Below are 24,437 nucleotides of genomic sequence, written 5' to 3' on the forward strand. Positions count from 1 at the left end.
TTTACAGACTGAAAGTTTATCGTAACTCAAAATTATCTAAAGTATTCTCTAGCAGTGTCAATCTCCCTTAAATCAGAAACGATAAGAAATTAAATAGAATAAATCAGTTTTCTTCAACTGAAAGTAAGGAGCGACATTAAAATTATAATGTCACTGGTAGACAAATAGAAATTATTTCATATATGACAGAACTGCCCCCCCCCAGAAAAAAATAATGGCAGTGTTGTTTCTACATTAAGTTTGAATTGAAAATGGGCAAAGATTAATTAAAAAACAAGTTTTCTGAGGGAGTTTTCTGAGGGAAGTAAAGAGCGAAGTTGCAATTTAAAACAAACAAAAATTATTGCTTCACAGTTTAAGTAACAAAACTCAATTACACTAGCATAAATAAACCAGCTAGTTATATTTCCCAGCTGAGATTATAGAAAACTAGCGCTTTACTGAAAATACGCGACCCAAGAATAAAATATAGAATATGTATTTAGGAGGCAAAAGCGAGTTCGTTACCTTTCAATAGCAAGCTAATCTATAAGGCCTTTCATAGACTTACGCCATCTGTCATATCAATAACTTTTAGTATACAACGAAAATCATCTCAAAAATATAAGCATATGAATAAACATTTTTAGTTACCGAAAAGTCATTGAACAGCATAGAAAAATAGTTGATTGATTTACCAGGTAAAATTTCGGTTTCACTAGATATAATACCATCAGTAAGTAATATACAATTTAAATTGTAAGAAATACACTTTTGTATTACTCGAAATGGAGATGAAATAGGCCCTAATGTGAATTCTGGAAATCCGGTTATTTCTCTCTATACAACAGAGAATTTATAAGTTATGATGCAAATTCTAAAGCTAGTCTATGGTCCTAATACTGTCAAATGGCTCAAATTCTGACTTGTCTATAAACTAATCATGACATATCCCTTTCAGAACCACAACGAGAGCCAATCATTGGACTGATCTATTGTGCAGAAGTTATTCCAATAAAAAAAAAAAACAATTCTAATATGTTTTATTTTTATCATGTAAAAAGTGTGCTTCATCCGTTTGCTCTTAAAATTAAAAATACCAAAACTCTTAAATTGTCTTTTCTTTTCAGTAAAGCGCAACCTTACTATGATCCTGCAAACACAGGGAAATATAATTAGTTGGTTTATTTGCACTACTTTTATTGATGTATGTTAGACAGACTGTGAAGCAATTATTTTGTTCATTTTAAGTTTCAACTTCGCTCTTTACGTGATCTTTGAAGTGTCTTCCTTACAACCGTTGAAAATTAGCAGTACTTTTTGAAAGCCACGCACTATTTTATTAAACTTTTGTACATGATCCAAGACATCTCTACTTAATCCACGAACACCTCCAGGTAGTTCAATAGCACAGATTTTACTTCTATGTTTTAAGAAAATTTTCAGGTGTTCAATACAATCGTTCAATGCATCATTTTGACAGTTTTTATTGATTTCTTCAACTAAAGTAAATTTTTCAAAATTAGTTCTTTGGTTGTTTGACATCATATGAATGAATCCGTCTTGGCAGTGACTATTGACGTCATTTTCTAAAGGTAAATTACTACCAAACAGACAGAAATAGAAGTAATTATGAATTTTGTCACTTATATCCTTCTGATTTAGCTTTGGTTTCAATTCTGAAATAAATTTGAAAACCATTTCGGATGTCTGCTTCAATCTTTCGTTGTTTTTGTTTTGAATCATCTTGATCCCCGTTTCACCTTCCTTCCCGTCGAAAAAATGGGTGTCAATGATTTTACCTCCAGTGTATTCGAATACAGTAATTTTTCGACTACTGATAGTTTCATAACTCCACGAGTTTAATTGAAAAAATGAGCCGGAAGGATTCATGTTTTGACTATTAGTTAGAAGCCCTTGTGAGGAGGTGAAATAATCCTGAGCAATAATCGGGAGAATAGGGAAAAGTTTTGTTTCTAAAATAGAAACTATAATCCTAATTAAAGAAGAAAACGGATGTCCTTGGACATCCTTAAATTGAGCACTATTGTTTTCTTCCTCTTTGGGTATGTGGATCTCACCGTCTTGTTCTAGCATACTGATCACATCTTTTACTGTTGTGGCTTGCAGTTTTCTTTTCCAGGCTTCTAGATATTCTTTCATATGATCTTCACCAAGTTGGATATCAAAGCGCTTATTCAAAGGCTTGAACCAAACATTGATGTGTTTATAGTCGTCAAAACTGTCAATAATTGTATCTAATAATACAATTATCTGCCCATATATCATCATTTTTATGATCAAATATTTGAAAGAATCTTCTGAATCATTATCAAAGCGAAGTTCTTCCATCAAAGTATTAATGCACTGAAGATCACGACTTACGTCTAAAGAACAAATTTGGTTTGTTGGGAACCTTATCAGGCGATAGCTAAAGTAAAAGTAGTAAAATTCGTAAGCTGCATTTACACTATTGAGTTCATAAATAGTTTCTATATCTAAAGGCTCAGATTTTCTAATAATTTTATCAAACTCATATGTTTTTTTGTAAGTACTAGTTGGACAAATAGCCGGAAAAACTTTCTGAAAACTATTTGCTATATCACTGAGCTGCTGATCTCCGTCAATGTAAAAAATAGTAACTCCTGCTGTAGCCCTGCTTATTGCTTCAATAAGGTCAAGCATTTTATAGTCTTCCCACTGCTTGCATGTTTTTTGGAAAATGGACTTAATTGTGTTTGATGGCGTAAAGGAAAGAGGTCCATACTTAGCCAAACGTGCCACAACATATTTGACTTCATATATTTTTAAATCAGCGGAAAGATTGCTAAAAGAATAGGGCTCTTTGGTAATACATACAATGACATAATTGACTTCAAGTCCTCTTAGTGAAAAAGAACAATGATCATTTCGTCGTTCAAAAGCAAAACTTACTGAATGAACATCTTTAGACGTGAAATCGTCGTCATTATTCAAGTCCTCAGCTGACATGTTATTTAAATAACTTGTAACTCCGTCACTGTAAGCTGGAGCACCGGACCCATCTTTTCCGACCCTAGAATTGAATATTCAGTACACAAAACGACATTGCTTTTCTAACAACTAGGGCTTCCAATTTTCAAAAATCGGGGAATTCTGGTAGAAAACACAAAATAATTTTTTTTTAAAGGAGAAGGAGACCAAATTAGTTGTAGCTTCGTTTTCAGACACCAGCAAAGCTTGGGTCCATGTAGTGGATCAAGTGCTTTTATAAAGTGTGTTTTAGAGCCAAAGCACGGAATTGCTATTCCAAACTGAAAATGCTCATTGCCAATATTGTGGCAAAAACTTGAGTTTTTTTTTCAAAGTTAAAAAATTGCTGAAATATACTCTGTTGCTCTAGCTTTTACATTACATTATCTTTCGTACTTTATTCTTTTAGCCCGAAAATGAGACTTTTATGTCGCTCATTTACAGAAGGATAGCAAAAACAAACCACAGTACACACATTTTTAGCTGTAATTTGGACCCATTGTAATTTGGCTGTAATTTGGACCCAGCCAAATTACATACTAGCTGGGTCCCGGCGGCTCCACCGCCAGGCCCAACCATAGCACGTGACAAGCTTCTATATATGGATTCTCATTGTCCCTTGTGTTCTAACTGCACACAGTTTGCTGTCTTTTCATATTGCAGTTTTTCCATATATCTATATATATAAAAATAAGTTGTTTGTGGGTTATGTCTGTCTGTCTGTCTGTCGAGTGACGTCGTGTTTGTCCGCATATGACGTCTGAATTATTTCACACTAATACAAAAGAAGAAAAAAAACTAAAAAAGGTAAAAACTACAAAAAAACTAAAAAGAAAAAAAACTAAAAAAGCTAAAAAACTAAAAAAAACTAAAAAAGGTAGAAAACTAAAAACTAAAAAAAAAACTGAAAAAACTAAAAAAGGCAAAAACTACAAAAAAAAACTAAAAACTAATAAAAAAACTAAAAAAGCTAAAAAACTAAAAAAACTAAAAAAACTAAAAAAGGTAAAAACTAAAAAAAACTAAAAACTAAAAAAGAAAAAAACTAAAAAAAGGAAAAAACTGAAAAATAAAAGAGAAAAGAAAACTAAAAAAATATAAATAAAAATAAAAAAACTAAAAAAGATTAAAACTACAAAAAAAAACTAAAAAGAAAAAAAGGAAAAAAACTAAAAAAGCTAAAAAAAAGGTAAAAACCAATAAAAAAACTAAAAAGAAAAAAAAAGGAAAAAAACTAAACAATTCAAAAACAAAAGTATTCAAGCCGATGTAGCTGAGTTGGTAACGCGGTATGTTCCAGGGTCTAGGTTCGAGAGGTTCCAGGTTCGAATCTGAATACAAAAGAAGAAAAAAAACTAAAAAAGGTATCAGGTGATGTCATGTTTCTGTGTTGACTGACGTCATGTTTTCGACTGACGAAATTACAGACCGGGACATCGGGACACAAATGACGACCGGGACATAGGGAATATAAATGACGACCGGGACACTCAAAGAGAAAGCGACCGGGACACAAGGACTGTTCGATTAGCAATCACCATCAACAAAGCACCGGGACACAAATGACGACCGTGACACAGGGAATATAAATGACAACGACTGACGTCATGTTTGTCAACTGATGAAATTACATACCGGAACACCGGGACACAAATGACGACCGGGACACAGGAAATTACAGACTGGGACACCCGGACGCAAATCACGACCAGGACACAGGGAATATAAATGACGACCGGGACACAGGGACACAACTACAATGGGGACGCCGGGGGCACAGGCGGGATATATAAATGACGACCGGGACACAGGGATTGTTCGAATAGAAATTACAGACCGGGACACCGGGACACAAATGACGACCGGGACACAGGGAATATAAATGACGACCGGGAACCTCAAAGAGAAATTACAGACTGGGACACCCGGACACAAATCACGACCAGGACACAGGGAATATAAATGACGACCGGGACATACGGACACAGCTACAACGGGGACGCCGGGGGCACAGGCGGGATATATAAATGACGACCGGGACACTGGGACACAAATGACGACCGGGACACAGGGAATATAAATGACGACCGGGACACTCAAAGAGATATTACAAACTGGGCCACCGGGACACAAATGACGACCGGGATACAGGAAATATAAATGACGACCGGGACACAGGGACACATCATTAGAATAATGAGGTATAGATCTGAATACGGATTGTTTTTCCCATGGACAATTATATGTTGCATGTTCAAGAGTCAGTAAACCTGACAATCTTTTTATATGCACAGACAATGGGACAGCGAAGAATGTTGTATGTTCGAACGTTTTACGTAGTTAAAAACATATATATATATATATATATATATATCTATATATATATATATATATATATATATATATATATATATATATATATATATATATATATATATATATATATATATATATATATATATATATATATATATATATATATATATATATATATATATATATATATATATACTAGCTGTTGGGGTGGCGCTTCGCGCCACCCCAACACCTAGTTGGTGGGGCGCTTCGCGCCCCCCCAAGCCCCCCCGCGCGCGTAAGTCGTTACGCGCCATATTAGTTATGCGCCATTGTAGTTGTGTCCCTGTGTCCCACCTGTGAATATAGATAGATTTATATATGTGTTTCAAACTACGCAAAAATTGCGAATAAACAACATTCTTGGCTTTCCCATTGTCTGTGCATATGCAAAGCCGTATGTACTAATAATGACGTCATATACAAACGCTCTTTTTACAAACAAACAAACATGCATCCACATAACTCGTTTTTATATAGATAGATACAATACAAATTAACTGCGTAAAACTTGCGAATAAACAACATTCTTCGCTGTCCAATTGTCGCTGCATATAAATACATTGTCAGGTTTACCGACCCTCGAACATGCAACGTACAATTGTCCATGGGAAAAACAATCAGGATTAAGATCTATACCACATTTTTCTAATGATTGACCTTGAGCTTTGTTAATAGTGATTGCAAATACTAATCGAATTGGGAATTGCAATCTTTTAAATTGAAAAAGCAGATCCGTTGGAATCATGGGAATGCGAGGAATAAGAACAGCCTCACCCTCATAAGGCCCTGTCAAGATTGTGGCCTCTATTAGGTTTTCCATTGTTTTTTTTTTACGGCAAGTCGCGTGCCATTGCAAAGCTTTGGTGGGTTGATATTTCTTAAAAGTATTATTGGTACGCCTATTTTTAGTTGTAGCACGTGTGGTGGAAACCCTGAAGGATCTATGGAATTTAAAAATTCAGATGGATAATTAACCGCTTCATTTGGTTCCAAAACTGTGTCGACTGACTTGTAAAGGACTGCCTGGTCTCGAATCTTGTTCAAAACAATATTGTTGATTTCGTGGACGTCTATATTTTTGGGTGCGAGAATCGCTCTTTCACTTAGCCATTTATTATTTTTATAATTTTTTAGAATATTCGGAAATACTTTTTCAATCAATTCATTTTTGGACGTCACTAAATTACAGAAATCAGCAGGTAGTTGTATACGTCCTGAAATTGAGTCTACTGTTTGACCAGAGTCATCGTTTTGCAATCGGACACGCATATTTGTAGTTAATTTTAATATTTTTACGTGTGCCTATAAATTAGAATTTTTTAGGCAAGCATTCATTTCGTCTGCAGGAGTTAAACTACGTAAAAATTGCGAATATACAACATTCTTGGCTTTCCCATTGTCTCTGCATATACAAAGCCGTATGTACTAATAATGACATCATATGCAAACGCTCTTTTTACAAACAAACAAACATGCATACATACAACTCGTTTTTATATAGATAGATAGATAGATAGATAGATAAAATACAAATTAACTGCGTAAAACTTGCGAATATACAACATTCTTCGCTGTCCAATTGTCGCTGCATATAAATAGATTGTCAGGTTTACCCACCCTCGAACATGCAACGTACAATTGTCAATGGGAAAAACAATCAGTATTAAGATCTATACCACATTTTTCTAATGATTGACCTTGAGCTTTGTTAATGGTGATTGCAAATGCTAATCGAATTGGGAATTGCAATCTTTTAAATTGAAAAGGCAGATCCGTTGGAATCTTGGGAATGCGAGGAATAAGAACAGCCTCACCCTCAAAAGGCCCTGTCAAGATTGTGGCCTCTATTAGGTTTTCCATTGTTTTTTTTACGGCAGGTCGAGTGCCATAGCAAAGCTTTGGTGGGTTTATATTTCTTAAAAGTATTATTGGTAGGCCTATTTTTAGTTGTAGCACGTGTGGTGGAAACCCTGAGAATAATATCTCGAGGTAAAAACTGATAACCGACCATAACGATGGCCACTTCGTCGATAGTTGGAGCATTGTATCTACGCACATGTTGGCCAGGAGGCGTTTTGTCAGCGGAAATAACAATTTTATGCGTATAAGTAGGCATCAAATCGATGGCTGTTTTGAACAGACGCACTAAATTATTATTTTCGTGGAAAAGATGTTGTAATTGGGAAACGATTGTCCTTTCAATGTTGGGAGAAATTTCCCAACGTGCATTCAATTCAGAATTTCTATCACTGATGAAGTACAATTGTAAAAATTTATGATTCTCGCCTGAGAATGGTAGAAGAGACCCTGCTCTATGATAAATTTGCCCTTTTACTTTGAAAGTAGACATAAATTGATCTGGATTTTCAATTTGGGCTCCAAACGACGTCATTTGGAAACATGAGTTGTATTTTCTGATTCATTTATATTCCTTATGTCCCGGTGTCCCGGTCGTCATTTATATCCCCCTGTTTTATATCCCGCTTATTTTTCAGTTTTTTCCTTTTTCTAGTTTTTTTTTTTACTTTTTTAGTTCTTTTAGTTTTTACGTTTTTTAGTTTTTTTTAGTTTTTTAGATGAATTTTTTTTTTAGTTTTTTACCTTTTTTTCTTTTTAGTTTTTATTGGTTTTTACCTTTTTTTAGCTTTTTATCTTTTTTATTTTTTTTTATTTTTATTTTTAATTTTATTAGTATTCTTTTTCTCTTCTATTTTTCATTTTTCCTTTTTTTTAGTTTTTTTTAGTTTTTAGTTTTTTAAGTTTTTTCCTTTTTTTAGTTTCTTTAGTTTTTTTAGTTTTTCGGCTTTTTTATTTTTTTATTAGTTTTTAGTTTTTTTTGTAGTTTTTGCCTTTTTTTAGTTTTTTCAGTTTTTTTTTTAGTTTTTAGTTTTTTACCTTTTTTAGCCTAACCAGGATTTGAACCTGGGACCTTCATTCTCCGTTCTGACGCCCTCTCTCACCGAGTGACTACTCCAGCATGTTCATTTTGGTGTTTTAAATGGTATATTATTAACCAAATTAATGTGTTTTACAATATACTAAGCATCGTCATAACAAAAATGACGGCAACTAATTTCATGACATCAGCCGAAACATGACGTCACCTGATCCACAGATCCACAGACAGACAGACAACTTATTTTTATATATATACTAGCTGTTGGGGTGGCGCTTCGCGCCACCCCAACACCTAGTTGGTGGGGGCGCTTCGCGCCCCCCCCAAGCCCCCCCGCGCGCGTAAGTCGTTACGCGCCATAATAGTTACGCGCCATTGTAGTTGTGTCCCTATGTCCCACCTGTGAATATAGATATATATATATATATATATATATATATATATATATATATATATATATATATATATATATATATATATATATATATATATATATATATATATATATATATGGTTTTAACTACGTAAAACTTGCGAATATACAACATTCTTTGCTGTCCCATTGTCTTTGCATATAAATAGATTGTCAGGTTTACCGACTCTTGAACATGCAACATATAATGGTCCATGGGAAAACAATCTGTATTCAGATCTATACCTCATGATTCTAATGATTGCCCTTGAGCTTTGTTGATGGTGATTGCTAATCGACCATTCCCTGTCCCGGTGTCCCGGTCGTCATTTATATCCCCCTGTTTCCCCCGGTGTCCCCGTTGTAGTTGTGTCCCTGTGTCCCTGTGTCCCAACAGCTAGTATATATATATATATATATATATATATATATATATATATATATATATATATATATATATATATATATATATATATATATATATATATATATATATATATATATATATATATATATATATATATACTAGCTGTTGGGGTGGCGCATCGCGCCACCCCAACACCTAGCTGGTGGGGGTACTTCGCCCCCCAAGCCCCCCCCCCCCCACGCGTAACTCGTTACGCGCCATATTAGTTACGCGCCATTGTAGTTGTGTCCCTGTGTCAAAACTGTGAATATAGATAGATATATATTTGTTTTTAACTATGTAAAACTTGCGAATATACAACATTCTTCGCTGTCCCACTGTCTGTGCATATAAATAGATTGTCGGGTTTACCGACTCTTGAACATGCAATATATAATTGTCCATGGGAAAAATAATCCGTATTCAGATCTATACCTCATTATTCTAATGATTGCCCTTGAGCTTTATATGTATATATATATATATATATATATATATATATATATATATATATATATATATATATATATATATATATATATAAAAATAAGTTGTCTGTCTGTGGATCTGTGGATCAGGTGACGTCATGTTTCTGTGTAGACTGACGTCATGAAATTAGTTGTCGTCATTTTTGTTATGACGATGCTTAGTATATTGTAAAACACATTAATTTGGTTAATAATATACCATTTAAAACACCAAAATGAACATGCTGGAGTAGTCACTCGGTGAGAGAGGGTGTCAGAACGGAGAATGAAGGTCCCAGGTTCAAATCCTGGTTAGGCTAAAAAAGGTAAAAAACTAAAAAAAAAAACTGAAAAAACTAAAAACGCCGGGGGCACAGGGGGATATAAATGACGACCGGGACATCGGGACACAAGGAATATAAATGACGCCCGGGACGCTCAAAGAGAAATCACAGACTGGGACACCGGGACACAAATGACGACCGGAACACAGGGACACAACTACAAAGGGGACGCCGGGGTGCACAGGGGGATATATAAATGACGATGGCGACTCAGGGAATGGTCGATTAGCAATCACCATCAACAAAGCTCAAGGGCAATCATTAGAATCATGAGGTGTAGATCTGAATACGGATTGTTTTCCCATGGACCATTATATGTTGCATGTTCAAGAGTCGGTAAACCTGACAATCTATTTATATGCACAGACAATGGGACAGCAAAGAATGTTGTATATTCACAAGTTTTACGTAGTTAAAAACACACACATATATATATATATATATATATATATATATATATATATATATATATATATATATATATATATATATATATATATATATATATATATATATATCTATCTATATTCACAGGCGGGACATAGGGACACAACTACAATGGCGCGTAACTAATATGGCGCGTAACGACTTACGCGCGCGGGGGGGCTTGGGGGCGCGAAGCGCCCGCACCAACTAGGTGTTGGGATGGCGCGAAGTGCCACCCCAACAGCTAGTAGATATATTTAAATGTTTTTAACTACGTAAAACTTGCGAATATACAACATTCTTGGCTGTCCAATTGTCTATGCATATACAAAGCTTTATATACTTATAATGACGTCATATGCAAACGCTCTTTTTACAAACAAACAAACATGCATACATACAACTTATTTTTATATAGATTGATAGATATACATATACAATACAAATTAACTGCGTAAAACTTGCGAATATACAACATTCTTCGCTGTCCAATTGTCGAAGCATATAAATAGATTGTCAGGTTTACCGACCCTCGAACATGCAACGTACAATTGTCCAGGGGAAAAACAATCGGTATTAAGATCTATACCACATTTTTCTAATGATTGCCCTTGAGCTTTGTTGATGGTGATTGCAAATGCTAATCGAATTGGGAATTGCAATCTTTTAAATTGAAAAGGCAGATCCGTTGAAATCATGGGAATGCGAGGAATAGGAACAGCCTCACCCTCAAAAGACCTGTCAAGATTGTTGCCTCTATTACGTTTTCCATTGTTTTTTTTTACGGCAAGACACGTTCCATTGCAAAGCTTTGATGGGTTGATATTTCGTAGCAATATTATTGGTACGCCTATCTTTAGTTGTAGCACGTGTGGTGGAAACCCTGGGAGATCCAGGGAATTTAAAAATTCAGATGGATAATTAAACGCCTCATTTGGTTCCAGAACTGTGTCGACTGACTTGTAAAGGACAGCCTGCTCTCGAATCTTGGTCAAAACAATATTGGTGATTTCGTGGACGTCTTTATTCTTGGCTGCCAGAATCACTCGTTGACTTAACCATTTATGATTTTTATAATTAGAATATTTGGAAATACTTTTTCAACCAATTCATTTTTGGACGTCACTAAATTACAGAATTCAATATGCAGTTGTATACGTCCTGAAATTGAGTCTACTGGGAGCTTCCCGTTTCCAATTGGCAGCAATTGATCTGAAAATGTTTAACCAGAGTCATCGTTTTGCAATCGGACACGCGTATTTGTAGTTAATTTTAATGTCTTTACGTGTGACCATAAATTAGAGTTTTTCAGGCATGCATTCATTTCGTCTGCAGGGATCTAGGTATTATAGGTAATGTTTGCCTGAAATCTCCCGCAAGCAATATTAATGTGCTGCCAAAGGGTTTCGAATTCCCTCGCAAATCTCTCAAAGCTTGATCCAGAGCCTCGAGCGATTTTTTGTGTGCCATTGTGCACTCGTCCCAAATAATAAGTTTGCATTGCTGCAATAGTTTACCCATCCCAGATGATTTGGAAATATTGCACGTGGGGGTTTCTGTAGAATGAAAATTCAGACGCAATTTCAAAGCGGAATGAGCAGTTCTTCCACCAGACAGCAACGTTGCGGCTATTCCGTACGACGCAATTGCCAACGCTATATCATTTTTTGATCGAATTGATGCCAGAATCAATTTTATCACAAATGTTTTACCAGTACCTTCTGGCGCATCCAAAAAGAAGATTTCTCCAACGTTGTTATCGACACAATGCATTATCTTATCATAAATGTCCTTTTGCTCCGACGTTAACTTAGAAATGTTATTTTGTACATACGACAATAGATCACTCGTGCAGTAACTTTGTTCTTCGATCCAATTCTACACATGTTGAAACAGCAGCGTTACGATTAGGTGAAGGCATTCCCAAACCCTGAAAAGGGTTTGTTTGCCATACATACGCACAAATCTTCAATAATAACTAAAGTGTAGTTATAAATTTCTGATGTAAAATCCAAAGCCATATCTGACGTCTCTAGCCGTTTTCGATGGAGTATATCCTCGGCCATTTTCGATTTATATTTTTCCCATAACTCTGTAGGAGCTGAAGGAGAGCAAGTTGTTAGTATAATTCCAAACAATGCACGAATTTGACTTGGAGTTGACGTTTCGCACGCGTCATTGATGCAGTTATCCCAGTGTTGGTCATCCTCCAATAAATCCAGAGCTTGGCATGCACTACGGTAAGTGTCATGTATATACCGTTTACAGTTCTCAAATACTCAAAGGACGTCGGACCGGGTACATTCACCAAAAGCAGGCAGAGAAAGAAGCATTCATGTTGATTGGGGTGAATAGTGTAGAGTCTTCCTATCGTGGTATCTTTGAAGATGGTAGGTTGGCCGTCGACTGACTTACCCTGTTTTCGACGTTCAAATACTTTATTTTTAGCATTCCACGTGTAATACGAAGGCACTTCAGTATACAGCAGCGTTTTTGCAAAAGAGTCATTTTGACATAACGAAAAGAAAGCAGTTAACGTTGTATCCGGTGGATTCAGGGCTCTTTGTCGCACGTTGGATTCCGAAAAACAAACACGTTGTCCATTCTGTAAATGTACCGCTAAGTGAACAACAGCTGGACTTCGTTCATGTATCGGAAATGAAAGAATTCGCCAAACAGCTTCATTACTGCTAATGTATCTTCCAGCCTGATATTGTACGATTTCATCGATATCACTGATTTCGGACTGCAAGCCAAAAACTGCCATGTCACTGCCTTTGGTGACGTATTTTCATATGTATTTAATTGCCTTTACGGAGTTACAGTATTCAACGTTTATGTGTGCATTAAATGTTTTTGACAATAAAGGTGAATATGGAACAACCCACTGATTATCTACTTCGATGGTGGTACCGTTATGCTTCTTTATTATTGCTGTTTTACCGCCATCTTCAGTAGATCTTCTTCTATATTGTGGGTAACCATCATTGCCAGTAATTGTGTTGGGTACTAAAAGTCGAGGATATTGCTTTGTGCACCTTCCTTTAGCCATGCATGTTGATTTTTCATTCAGTGCACTGCAAGGTCCATGTATCATATTTTTTACAACAATATCATATAAGCCCTTATCGACATTTTCATCAGGTATTTCAGCGGAAATCACATCATCAATTTCATTAGAAGTAATTTTATAATGTAGCCAGATTAGTATATGTGCGTGTGGCAATCCTCGCTTTTGCCATTCCACTGAATACATCCAGCATCGCACTGACCCAAACACTTCAAGTTTTACTATGTAGTTTATCAGTGATTTCAACTTTTGCCGGAAGACACGGGCCGTAATGTCATGTCTATGAACCGCCGATTGTCCTTGAAGTAAAAGCTGCAGTATCTCGTCCTACATCGTATTTACAAGATTGATTACTTGTAAATGTAATAAATAAATCTGGAAGACCATAGAGACGAACATACGCAATAGCATCTTGAGCATATTCATGCATATGACGGGGACTGCCAGCATGTGACGAAGGTAAAATCGTTAATCTTCCAACGTTTGTAGTATTACCGTCATTTACAACTGCATCTCGCAAATGAATGTATTGTTAAGAGCGGAGCTTGGTCTGATTCAGACGGATAAACAGCAAACGTTCTGATTCAATTTTTGCATACATATCAACGATGTATTGGTGAAACAATTGACGGCATTTTAAAATATAATTGTCTTCATCCTGCCGAATCATTAGTTTATAGGAATAATAATGCATTGCGCTGCATTTCTTATCCGTTTGTTTGTTAGTGGATGGATCTTGCAATTTATTATTAAAGTGATAGCCGTCGGCTCCATCCCAAAAAATGATAGGATATCTTAGGCCATCGTAGCATCGATGAGTTTCAGCAATTCTTACCAACTGAGCGTTTCGCTTATGAAGAATAATGTCTCGAGGTAAAAACTGATCACCGACCATAACGATTACCACTTAGTCGATAGTTGGAGCATTGTATCTACGCATATGTTGGCGAGGAGGCGTTTTGTCAGCGGAAATAACAATTTTATGCGTATCAGTAGGCATCAAATCGATGGCTCTTTTGAACAGACGCACTAAATTATTATTTTCGTGGAAAAGATGTTGCAATTGGGAAACGATAGTCCTTTGAACGTTGGGAGAATTTTCGCAACGTGCATTCAATTCAGAATTTCTGTCACTGATGAAGTACAGTTGTAAAAATCTATGATTCTCGCCTGAGAATGGTAGAAGGGACCCAGCTCTATGATAAATTTGCCCTTTTACTTTGAAAGTAGGCATAAATTGATCTGGATTTTCGATTTGGGCACCAAAAGACGTCATTTGGAAACATGAGTTATATTTTCTGATCTTTGATAAAAAAAAACGCTTAGATTCTGACGTAATTCCAGTAAGCAAAGTCTTCAATGGCTCTGGTGGTGCAGCCAGCAGAGTAAGTTTAACTTTTCCTGAGGCGCAACACATTCCCATTGTTTCACCATTAAATTTCAAGGCCTTGCAATAGAGACAAATTTTTGACATAGTCCCGATTTGAACACATCTACTCAAGCTATAATCATCGACTGGGCTGTACCTGAATGCCAGGCGAAAATTTTCAGGTTGCTCTTGTGATTCCTCGGCACGCTTTCTTTTGGTGATTTCTCTTTGAGTCGCAAGCCTGTTTTCACGCTGTTGTTGTGATTCTTCGGCACGCTTACTTTTGGTGATTTCTCTTTGAGACGCAACCCTGTTTTCACGCTGTTGCTGTGGTTCCTCGGCACGCTTTCTTTTCATACTTTCTCTATTAGCCGCAAGCCTGTTTTCACGCTGTTCTTGTGATTCCTCGGAACGCTTTCTTTTCATACTTTCTGGTTCCTCGGCACGCTTTCTTTTCTTACTTTCTCAATCAGCCGTAAGCCTGTTTTCACACTGTTGGTGATTCCTCGGCACGCATTCTTTTCATACTTTCTCTATTAGCCGCAAGTCTTTTGGCATAGACTCTTTGAGCAGCTTCCTCGGCTGTTGCCATTGTAGGTTCTTCTGTCGTTTTACAATTAAAAATTTTTCTTTGAACGATCTTCTTAAATACTTATAATGACGTCATACACTAAGCCTCGTCATAACAAACATGACGACAAACAACTTCGTGACGACATACATCTCAATCCTTATAATGACGTCAGTCGACACACAAACATAACGTCAGTCAACAGACACACACAAACAAACAACTTATTTTTATATATTATAGTTATATATATATACCCACAAGCCTGGTTTCGCGTTGCAAACATGACGTCATTTATAGATTTTTATCCTTTTTTCTGTTTTTTCCTCTATTTAGTTTTTTTAGTTTTTTATTTTTTGACGTTTTTTAGTTATTTTTTCTTTTTAGTTTTTTAAGTTTTTTACCTAATTTAGGTTTTTTTCTTTAGTTTTTGTCTTTTATTTTAGTTGTTCTTTTTTTTCTTTTTTTTAGCTTTTCCTTTTTTTCTTTTTTTTTCTTTTTTAGTTTCTTCTTTTTTAGTTTTTTTCTTTTTTAGTTTTTTCTTTTTTTTAGTTTAACCTGTTTTTTTTTTTTTTTTTTTTTTTTTTAGTTTTTTCTTTTTCGTTTTTTACCTTTTTTTTAATTGTTTACTTTTTTCTTTTTTATTTTTTTCTCTTTCAGTCTTTCTTTTAGTATTTTTTTTCGTTTTTTTCTTTAGTTTTTGTCTGTCTTTTTTTTAGTTTTCTTTTTTTAATTTTTTCTTTTTGTTTTTTTTAGTTTTTCCTTGTTTTTAGTTTTTTTTCTTTTTCTGTTTTTTATTTTTTAGTTTTTTCTTTTCTTTTATTTTTTTTTTTGATTTTTTGATTTTTTTTTATAGAAGATAGTTTTTAATTCTTTCAAGTTTTTTTTTAGTTAGTTCTTTTTATGTATTGACGTCATGCTTAGTGACAGACAGACGGATGGACAACCGGACAGTACATTTTTATATAGATAGATATTAGGGGAGTTTCCCCTCTTTCAACACCTGGCTCTTCACGCTAAAGTTTTTAGTACTTCTAAAAAGGCTTCTTATTATTCTAATTAAACAACCCTTGTGTTTCATGATTCGTTCTTAAGGAATTGGGACAAAATTAAAACTTAAGCATAAAGAGCGAGGTGTTTTTGTTGTTTTTTTGGTGGGGGGCACCCCCCCTCATATATGCAATAACTTTTCTTATGAATGTTACAAAAGAAGAGAAAAAATAACACTACTTTCTGAATTTTTCCAAAGAAGAGAAAAAAAAAGTTCAAGTTCTGTTCTGAATTTTTCCAAAGAGGAGAAAAAAGTTATACTTCTCTCCTGAAATTTTTCAAAGAGAAAAAAAATATCTCCTTTTCAAAGAAGAGAAAAAAAGTTATGAATCTTCCCCAAGAAATGAGAAAAAGTCCAACTTGGATTCAGACTTTTTTCAGACAGAAGGAAAGAAGTTTCACTTCTGTCCTGATTTTTCCCAAAAAAGAAAAAAAGTTACATTTCTATTCTGATTTTCCCGAAGAGAAAAGAAAAGAAATCAACTTCGGTTCTGAGTTTTACCCAAAACAGAGAAAAAATGTTCAAGTTCTGTTCTACATTTTCCCAAAGAAGAGAAAAACCTCAAAATCTCTTCTGAATTTTCCTGAAGAAGAAAAAAATTCGATTTTGTTCTGAATTTTTCCAAAGAATAGAAAAAAAGTTACACCTCTGTCATGAATTTTTTTAAAGAAGAGAAACAAGTCATGCTACAGTTCTGAATTTTCCTGAAGAAGAGAAACAAAGCTCAACTTCTGTTCTGAATTTTTTCTAGAGAAGAAAGAAGCTTAATTTTAATTCAGAATTTTTCCATAGAAGTAAAGAAGTTGCATTTCAGTTCTGAACTTTTCCAAAGAAGAGAAAAAAGCTCGCTTCTGTCGTGCATTGTCTCATAAAGGAGAAGAAAGTTACAATTCAGTGTACTGAAAGCACTTAGTTGAAAAATGATGCGGTTGTAGGTTGGCTGCTTGAGGTACCCGGTCCGCGGAAGTTTTTTTTCTCTTCTTTGAAAAAAAAAAAAAAAAACAGAATAGAAGTGCAAGTTTTTTTTCCTCTTCTCTGGAAAAATGCAAAACAGAAGCTGAAGTTTTTTCTCTTTTTGGGGGGAAAATTCAGAAAAGATGTTTCATTTTTTTCCTCTTCTTTGGAAAAAATTCAGACTCAAGAAACCTATGAACAATACCTTACTCCAAAACTTAGAAATCTGACTCCTGGAATTCCCTGCATGGCTCGATATCACCCTCCCCTCCCGCAAAAATAACTTATTAGCAATATTTAATTCCAAAAATTAAGGCAAGTCACCCCTGACCTTCCATGGCCCGATCCCCCCTCCAAAAAAAACAACTTATTAACAATATTTATTCCAAGACATATGGAAGCGGACCCCTGGTCCTCAATGGTCTGGTACCCAAAAAATTATCAATCATAAATAGTGAAAATTGACCCCTGGCCCTCCCTCAATGGCCCGATTCACCTCCCCCCCTGAAAAAATTACTAACGAAATTTAATTCCACAACGAATGGAAGCTGACACATCGCCTTCCCTCCATGCCCCCACCCCATAAAATACATTAATGATATGCTATTTCAAAAATCATGGAAATTCAGTTTAATTTTATTAGCTCCTTCCAAAACTTCTTTTGTACTTAATACAACATTGAAAATGAAATGAAAATTGCAGTGAAACCAGACCAAGATTTACCAATAGGCGAAAGTAAAACAGTTCAAAATAGGGATGATACCTTTTTATTGACAGTGAATAGATGTAAAATTATTTAGCTGGATATCTTGAACACATATACAGTGTTCATCATCAGCAGTAAAACTTGCTGTTTTACTGCAAGCAGTGTCTTTTAGTTGAATTTAAAAAAGAGGGAATAGTTGTGGGAAAAGTGGAAGTCATGGCCAATTGTAGAAAAAAGCCAAGACAGATTGTTGAATTAAGTGGGCAGCCCAGTCAAGGGTTAATTTTATCCCTTTGATTGCCGTCATCCCTATTTTGAACTGTTTTACTTTCGTAATGGAAAGGCAGTGTGGTCTTCGAAGTTATCTACCAATAGGCCCACTAGACCCTGCAGCTTTCACTATTCCTGAAGCTTGAAGGATTTCCCCCAAAATCTTGCGAAAACTGAGCAGCAAATCACTTGCGGATAGAAGTTTCAAAGCTTTAAATTCGGCCCTAAGTGAAACCTAATCACGAGCTAGTGAACTTTCAGCGATTAATGTAATTATATTTCGAATATTCAGTATAATTTTATTAGTTCTTAACATAACTATTAGTGTCTTCTGGAGTAAAAAGTTGTTTCGAAATAGCGAATTTTGAAAACTTGAAACTCTGGCAATAAAACCAACAGAAATTAATTAAAAAACCTTCAGACAAAGAAGTTTTCTGACAAAAAGTAAAGGCCATATGAAACTTAGGATTAGAAGAAATAGAGGGCTAAAGCCTTGAATATTAAATTAAACCCAAAACGAACAGAAATTAAATAAACAATCATTGCAAAAAATATACAACGGGTAATAATATCAGTGAATAAATAAATCATAAAACGAGTAAAGATTAAGTGTAACATGCAAATCAAGCTTAGAACGAACACAAATATCTTGAAATAGAAGTATAAATGAAACCCTAAATGAAAAGGAATGAAATTAACAATCTTAGCAAACTAACATCCAATAGGTTCTAACATAAATTCGTAAATAAAGCTTAAAACGAGTGAAACTTAAATTAAATGTTCAAATCTAAACTTGAAACGAACGAAAATCTCTACAAACAAGAGTTTGGGTTTTGCCTCATTCTCTCACTATAAAAGTCTAAGACCTACTGCATCATTCGAACTTTATTGAAAACAAACTATATTACAAATATTTCCTTTTATATTTATTACAAAATTGAAAATAAATATAAAATTACAATAAAATTATAGTGTTGAACTGATAAGCTTTCAGCAATTTATATCAATATTCATTTAATCAAATACTCATTTATAATTTTTTAGTTCTTTCCAAGACTGTTAAAGACAATTATAGCCAAACCTTTTCTTTTCCAGTTATTATAGCATTGACAATGAAAAATTACAATAAAATAAAATCGTGAATTAAAAATCTTTCAATAATTAATACTATTATATATATCGAACACTCAGTTTTATTTTATTTGTACTTTTCAAGACTGTTCAAAATACACATAGGTTTTAGTAAAGCACCAACGCAGCAGTAGGTTTTGCGCCTTTACAGTGAGCAAAGGAAGAAAAAACCAGACTCTTATTTGTAGAGATTTTTGTTCATTTCAAGCTTGATTTGCATAATTAATTTAAGCTTCACTTGTTTTAAGATTTGTTTACTTAATTTCTGTTCCTTCTGGGTTTCATTTATGCCTCAATAGCAACATATTTTTATTCGTTTTAAGATCGATTTGCATATTAAACTTAAGCTTTACTGGTTTTAAGATTTATTATTCATTTATTTTAGTACCTGTTGTATATTTTTTGCTACGATTGTTTATTTAATTTCTGTTCATTTTTGGTTTCATTTATTATTCAATAGTAATATCTGGTCTTTTTTAGCTTGAGCTACTGTAGTTTTCTTTATTCTTCTGATCTTAAGTTTAATATGGCCTTTACCTTTCTTTAGGAAACTTCTTTTTTGGAAAGTTTTCTTTTTAATAATTACATTAAAAATCAAGCCTTATTTCCACTCAGTGAAGTAAACTTATGATAGTGGAAGCTGATATATTCACATATATTTGTGCAAGTTTAAGCGTGCTTACTTTATCCAAGCGTTTGTCACAAAAAAAGGGATAGCAGACTAGTCGTTTTTTGATTTATTGAATTCTATTCTTACTATAAAACACATTTAAAATCTAGTCTTATATCCAATCAGTAAAGGTTAAGCTTATGATAAAGACAAGAGCTAAGAGCTCATATGACACTTGCGAGGATGTTGGAAGAGCCAAATGCCAAGAGCTCATATAGTATGAGGTCTAGCAAAATTATAAGAACAAATAGATTGCTTTAAAAGGAAAATCAGAGGCTTAATGCCGGCCAGGATTTAAAATAAGAGCTCTGAGTCACGAGGTCCTTCTAAATATCAAAATTCATTAAAATCTGATCACCCACTCGTAAGTTAAAAATACCATACTTTTTCTAATTTTTCCTCTCCCTTCAGCCCCCCCCCCAGATGGTCGAATCAGGGAAAACGACTTTATCAAGTCAATTTGTTCACACCTACCAATTTTTATCGTCCTAGCACGTCCAGAAGCACCAAACTCACCAAAGCACTGAGTCCCATCCCCATAACTCCCCCAAAGAGAGAGGATCCAGTCCAATTACGTCAATCACGAATCTATGACATTTATAAGCGTTTTGCAAGATTCTCGGCTTCCCCCTCCAACTCCCCCCAATGTCAACAGATCTGGTCGGGATTTGAAATAAGATCTCTGAGACATGAGTTCCTTCTAAATATCAAATTTCATTAAGATATGGTCACCCGTTCTTAAGTCAAAAATGTTTCAATTTTTCTAGTTTTTCCGAACAACAACCCCCAGCTCCCCCCTCCAATAGAATGAATCCGTTACAATTACGTCAATCACGTATCTATAACTTGTACTCATTCTTCCCATCAAGTTTCATCCCGATCTCTCCACTCTAAGCGTTTTCCAAGATTTTCGGTTTCCAAGACTTCCAGTTTTCCCCTCCAACTCCCCCCAGTGTCACAGGATCTGGTCGGGATTTGAAATGAGAGTTCTAAAGCGCCAGATCCTTCTAAATATCCCATTTCATCCCAATCCCATCAGATCTTATCACCCGTTCGTAAGTTACAAATACCTCATTTTTTCTAATTTTCCCAAATTAATACCCCCACCCCTGCTCCACCAAAGAGAGCGGATCCGCTCCGGTTATGTCAGTCACTTCATCTTGGACTTGTGATTATTCTTCCCTCTAAGTTCCATCATGATCTCTCTGCTTTAAGCGTTTTCCGAGATTTCTTCCCCCCCCCCCCAACGACACTGGATCCAGTTGGGATTTAAAATAAAAGATCTGAGTTACGAGGTCCTTCTAAATATGAAATTTCATTAAGATCCAATCACTTCTTCGTAAGTTAAAAATACATCATTTTTTTTTATTTTTAGAAGTAACCCTTCCCTCCCCACTCCCCCTAAGAGAGCAGAATTGTTGCAGTTTTAATACGCTTAGAGGGAAGCTGTGGTAAGACGTAGAGACCCATTACTACTGTTCTTGTCGAAATATTTGCTTGTTTTCGTTTTCATTGCTTGTAACTGGATGACAAAGTCCTTGTTTTTTCTTAGCTATTTGATTTTATTTTTCATTTATTATATCCTTTCTTTTCTTTGTTTGATACATCAAATGTATTATACCGTGCTCTTTATGCTAAAATTTATTTGTAATTTTAAATAAAGCCTCTTACTGTTCTAAATAGACGATCCATGCGTTTCAGGAGTCGTTCTTAAAGAATTGGGACACAATTAAAGCTCTAGCATAAAAAGCAAGGGGTTTAGGAGGGGGCAACCCCTCTAATATACATAAAAATTTCTGTCCGTTATAATTTTTAATGCTGCTCCTTAGTTTCAGCTGAACAAACTTGTTTTTTAAATTTAATTTAAATGTAACCGGAAACAACTAACTTCTCAGAGCAATTTTGGAAAACAATTTTGGAAAAATTGTTACCTTTATAGATATTGCAAATGGTATTGTCATTATCTTTAATTTTTCTGCACCAGTGAGATAAAATATAGAGCTTTTGTGGTGGTGTATTTTCCTATCTACAAGTTGAAGTTTAAGTTCTTTGATTTAATAGACTGCTAAGCTTTTGTAAAACCTTTTGTGCTTGATAGACAACTCTGATTTGAAAACAGTTAAACTACGTCTATCTTAAGAAGTATAATATCTTTGTAGCTGATTTAATTAATCATTCAAAGTGTAGTAAGAAGTACAAAATAATCTACTAAATTGTACAACATTTTCTGCTCAATGAGCTATCGAACATCTAATAAGTTAATCTAAAATGAAGCAGTAAGAAGTACAAAATAATTTACTAAATTGTAGATAATTTCATGTTCATGAGCTATAGAACATCTAAAATGTTCATCTAAAACGTAGCAGAAAGAAGCAAAAAAGAATCTACTAAATTGTACATCATTCCCTATTCAATAAGCTATAGAAAATCTAATGTTTCATCGAACGGCTAAAATAAATTGGCTCACCCTATCTCCTCCAGCAAGTCCTCGTATATCACATCACTTCTAATGACAGCTATTTCACTTCTCTGGATTTCTTCTTCTTCAACCAAATGTTTAAGTAGCTCCTTTACTTTATTTTTCAAATCCTTAGAATCTTTTACAGGAACAAACTGTGGGGTCTTTCCAATAACCCGCGTTCCAGGGCTGAAATTCTTTCTTTCAAATTTTGGAATTCCTAAATGGCTGAAGTCTATGGATTCATTTCTATCAAGGACAACATCTAGGAGAGCATGGATACTTGCCGTGTATCTCAAACTGTCTGTGAGATATAATTGTTTTCCAGAATCTGATATTTTGTTATTTTCAATTTTTAAAAGGGAGAGAGGTCGATAGAAATTATTTAGCTAGGTATGACTGAATATGATGTATACCAGCAAAAATTTGAATATTCAATTGCTTTAGAGAGCTCATATATTCTATTTGTGTCATTAAAGTTGATAATATCTGCTGAAACATCATCACAAAATATCTTGAATTTTGTTCCTATGTCAAAATTCTCAACCTTAAACAAAGTCTTTGAATCAATGTCGATAAGGTTCTTACCACCAATAAACTGTATTAGACTTGTCATTTCCTCCTTCTTCTTAAGTTGTTTTCGTTCAAGCTGTTTTTCAACGGTTTGCCAAAACATTCTTTTAATAAATTGTACGGTAATGTCATTCCGATGGATAACAATAATTATGTCTTTAGCGCTGTTGTAGCTTTTCTGACGAAATTCCCAAAGTTCAAAAAACACCTGAACCATTTTCAGCAAAAGGCAATACGTTTTCCCTGTCCCTGGCAGACCAATGATTTGCAAGTAGGGTTGGTCACTCTCCACAATCACTTTCTGTGCAGGGGTTAAAAATATTCCGGCTACATCTTTGTTCATTCTCATTGCTTTTTGTTTGTATTCTTCGTCTAATTCTCTCTTTACAATAACGTCTTCTTCTAATTTCAAGGTACCAAATTTTATATAGCTTTTAAGATACGTACCATAAAACCTGAAATAAATACAATAAGAAATAAAAACAATAAAAAAGGCTGAAATAACAATTTCAAAAGTTCGGAACTATCAAACAGTTCTTGGTAACGAACTGTAGTAAGGAGCGACCCGGCTCAATAGAAACCAAAACTCTAAAAAATGGAATTTTGATACCAATAGCTACATCAAAAGAATCGCATTTTAATGCTGATTTTAAATATATAAGCTTCATCAAGTTTAGTCTTACGCACCAAAAGTTACGAGCCTGAGAAAATTTGTGTTATTTTAGAAAATAGCAGGAAACACCCCATAAAAGTAATAGAATCTTATCGAAAATTACACCATCAGATCCAGCGTATCAGAGAACCCTATTGTAGAAGTTTCAAGCTCCTATCTACAAAAATGTGGAATTTTGTATTTTTTTTTGCCAGAAGGCAGATCACGGATGCGTGTTTATTTGTTTTTTTTTTCTTTTTCCCAGGGGTGATCGTATCGACCCAGTTGTCCTAGAATGTTGCGAGAGGGCTCATTCTCTCGAGAGGGACCGAAAAAATTGGAGGGCAGCTAGGCCTCCTCCCACGCTAATTATTTTCCCAAAGTCAACGGATCAAAATTCTGAGATAGCCATTTTATTCAACGTAGTCAAAAAACCTTATAACTATGTCTTTGGAAACGACTTACTCCTCCACAGTCCCCATGGGAGGGGCTACAATTTATAAACTTTGACCAGTGCTTACATATAGTAATGGTTATTGGGAAGTGTACAGGTGTTTTCAGGAGGATTTTTTGGTTGGGGGGAGGGGTTGAGAAGAGGGGGATATACTGGGGGAGCTTTCCATCGAGGAATTTGTCATGGGGGAAAAATTTCCATGAAGGGA

General features: G+C 34.9%; 1 protein-coding gene across 6 annotated transcripts in view; it reads right to left on the reverse strand.

Annotated features, from left to right (window-relative positions):
• Positions 1-295: 295 nt before the first annotated feature.
• LOC136037715 (uncharacterized) overlaps positions 296-24,437 on the reverse strand; it is an 88,572-nt gene continuing 64,430 nt past the window's right edge. For 5 of the 6 annotated variants that reach the window (XM_065720479.1, XM_065720476.1, XM_065720478.1 and 2 more), the window contains 2 exons: positions 22,560-23,578; positions 296-3,034 (listed from right to left, as the gene is read on the reverse strand). In XM_065720479.1, coding sequence (XP_065576551.1) covers positions 1,246-2,970 — 1,725 coding nt within the window. In that variant the 5' untranslated portion in view covers positions 2,971-3,034; positions 22,560-23,578 and the 3' untranslated portion in view covers positions 296-1,245. Of the gene's footprint in view, positions 3,035-22,559; positions 23,579-24,437 lie in introns of those variants that run through there. The other variant, XM_065720481.1, reaches the window with a different exon arrangement.

Source organism: Artemia franciscana, chromosome 17 (genome assembly GCF_032884065.1).
Source record: "Artemia franciscana chromosome 17, ASM3288406v1, whole genome shotgun sequence".
NCBI lineage: Eukaryota > Metazoa > Arthropoda > Branchiopoda > Anostraca > Artemiidae > Artemia > Artemia franciscana.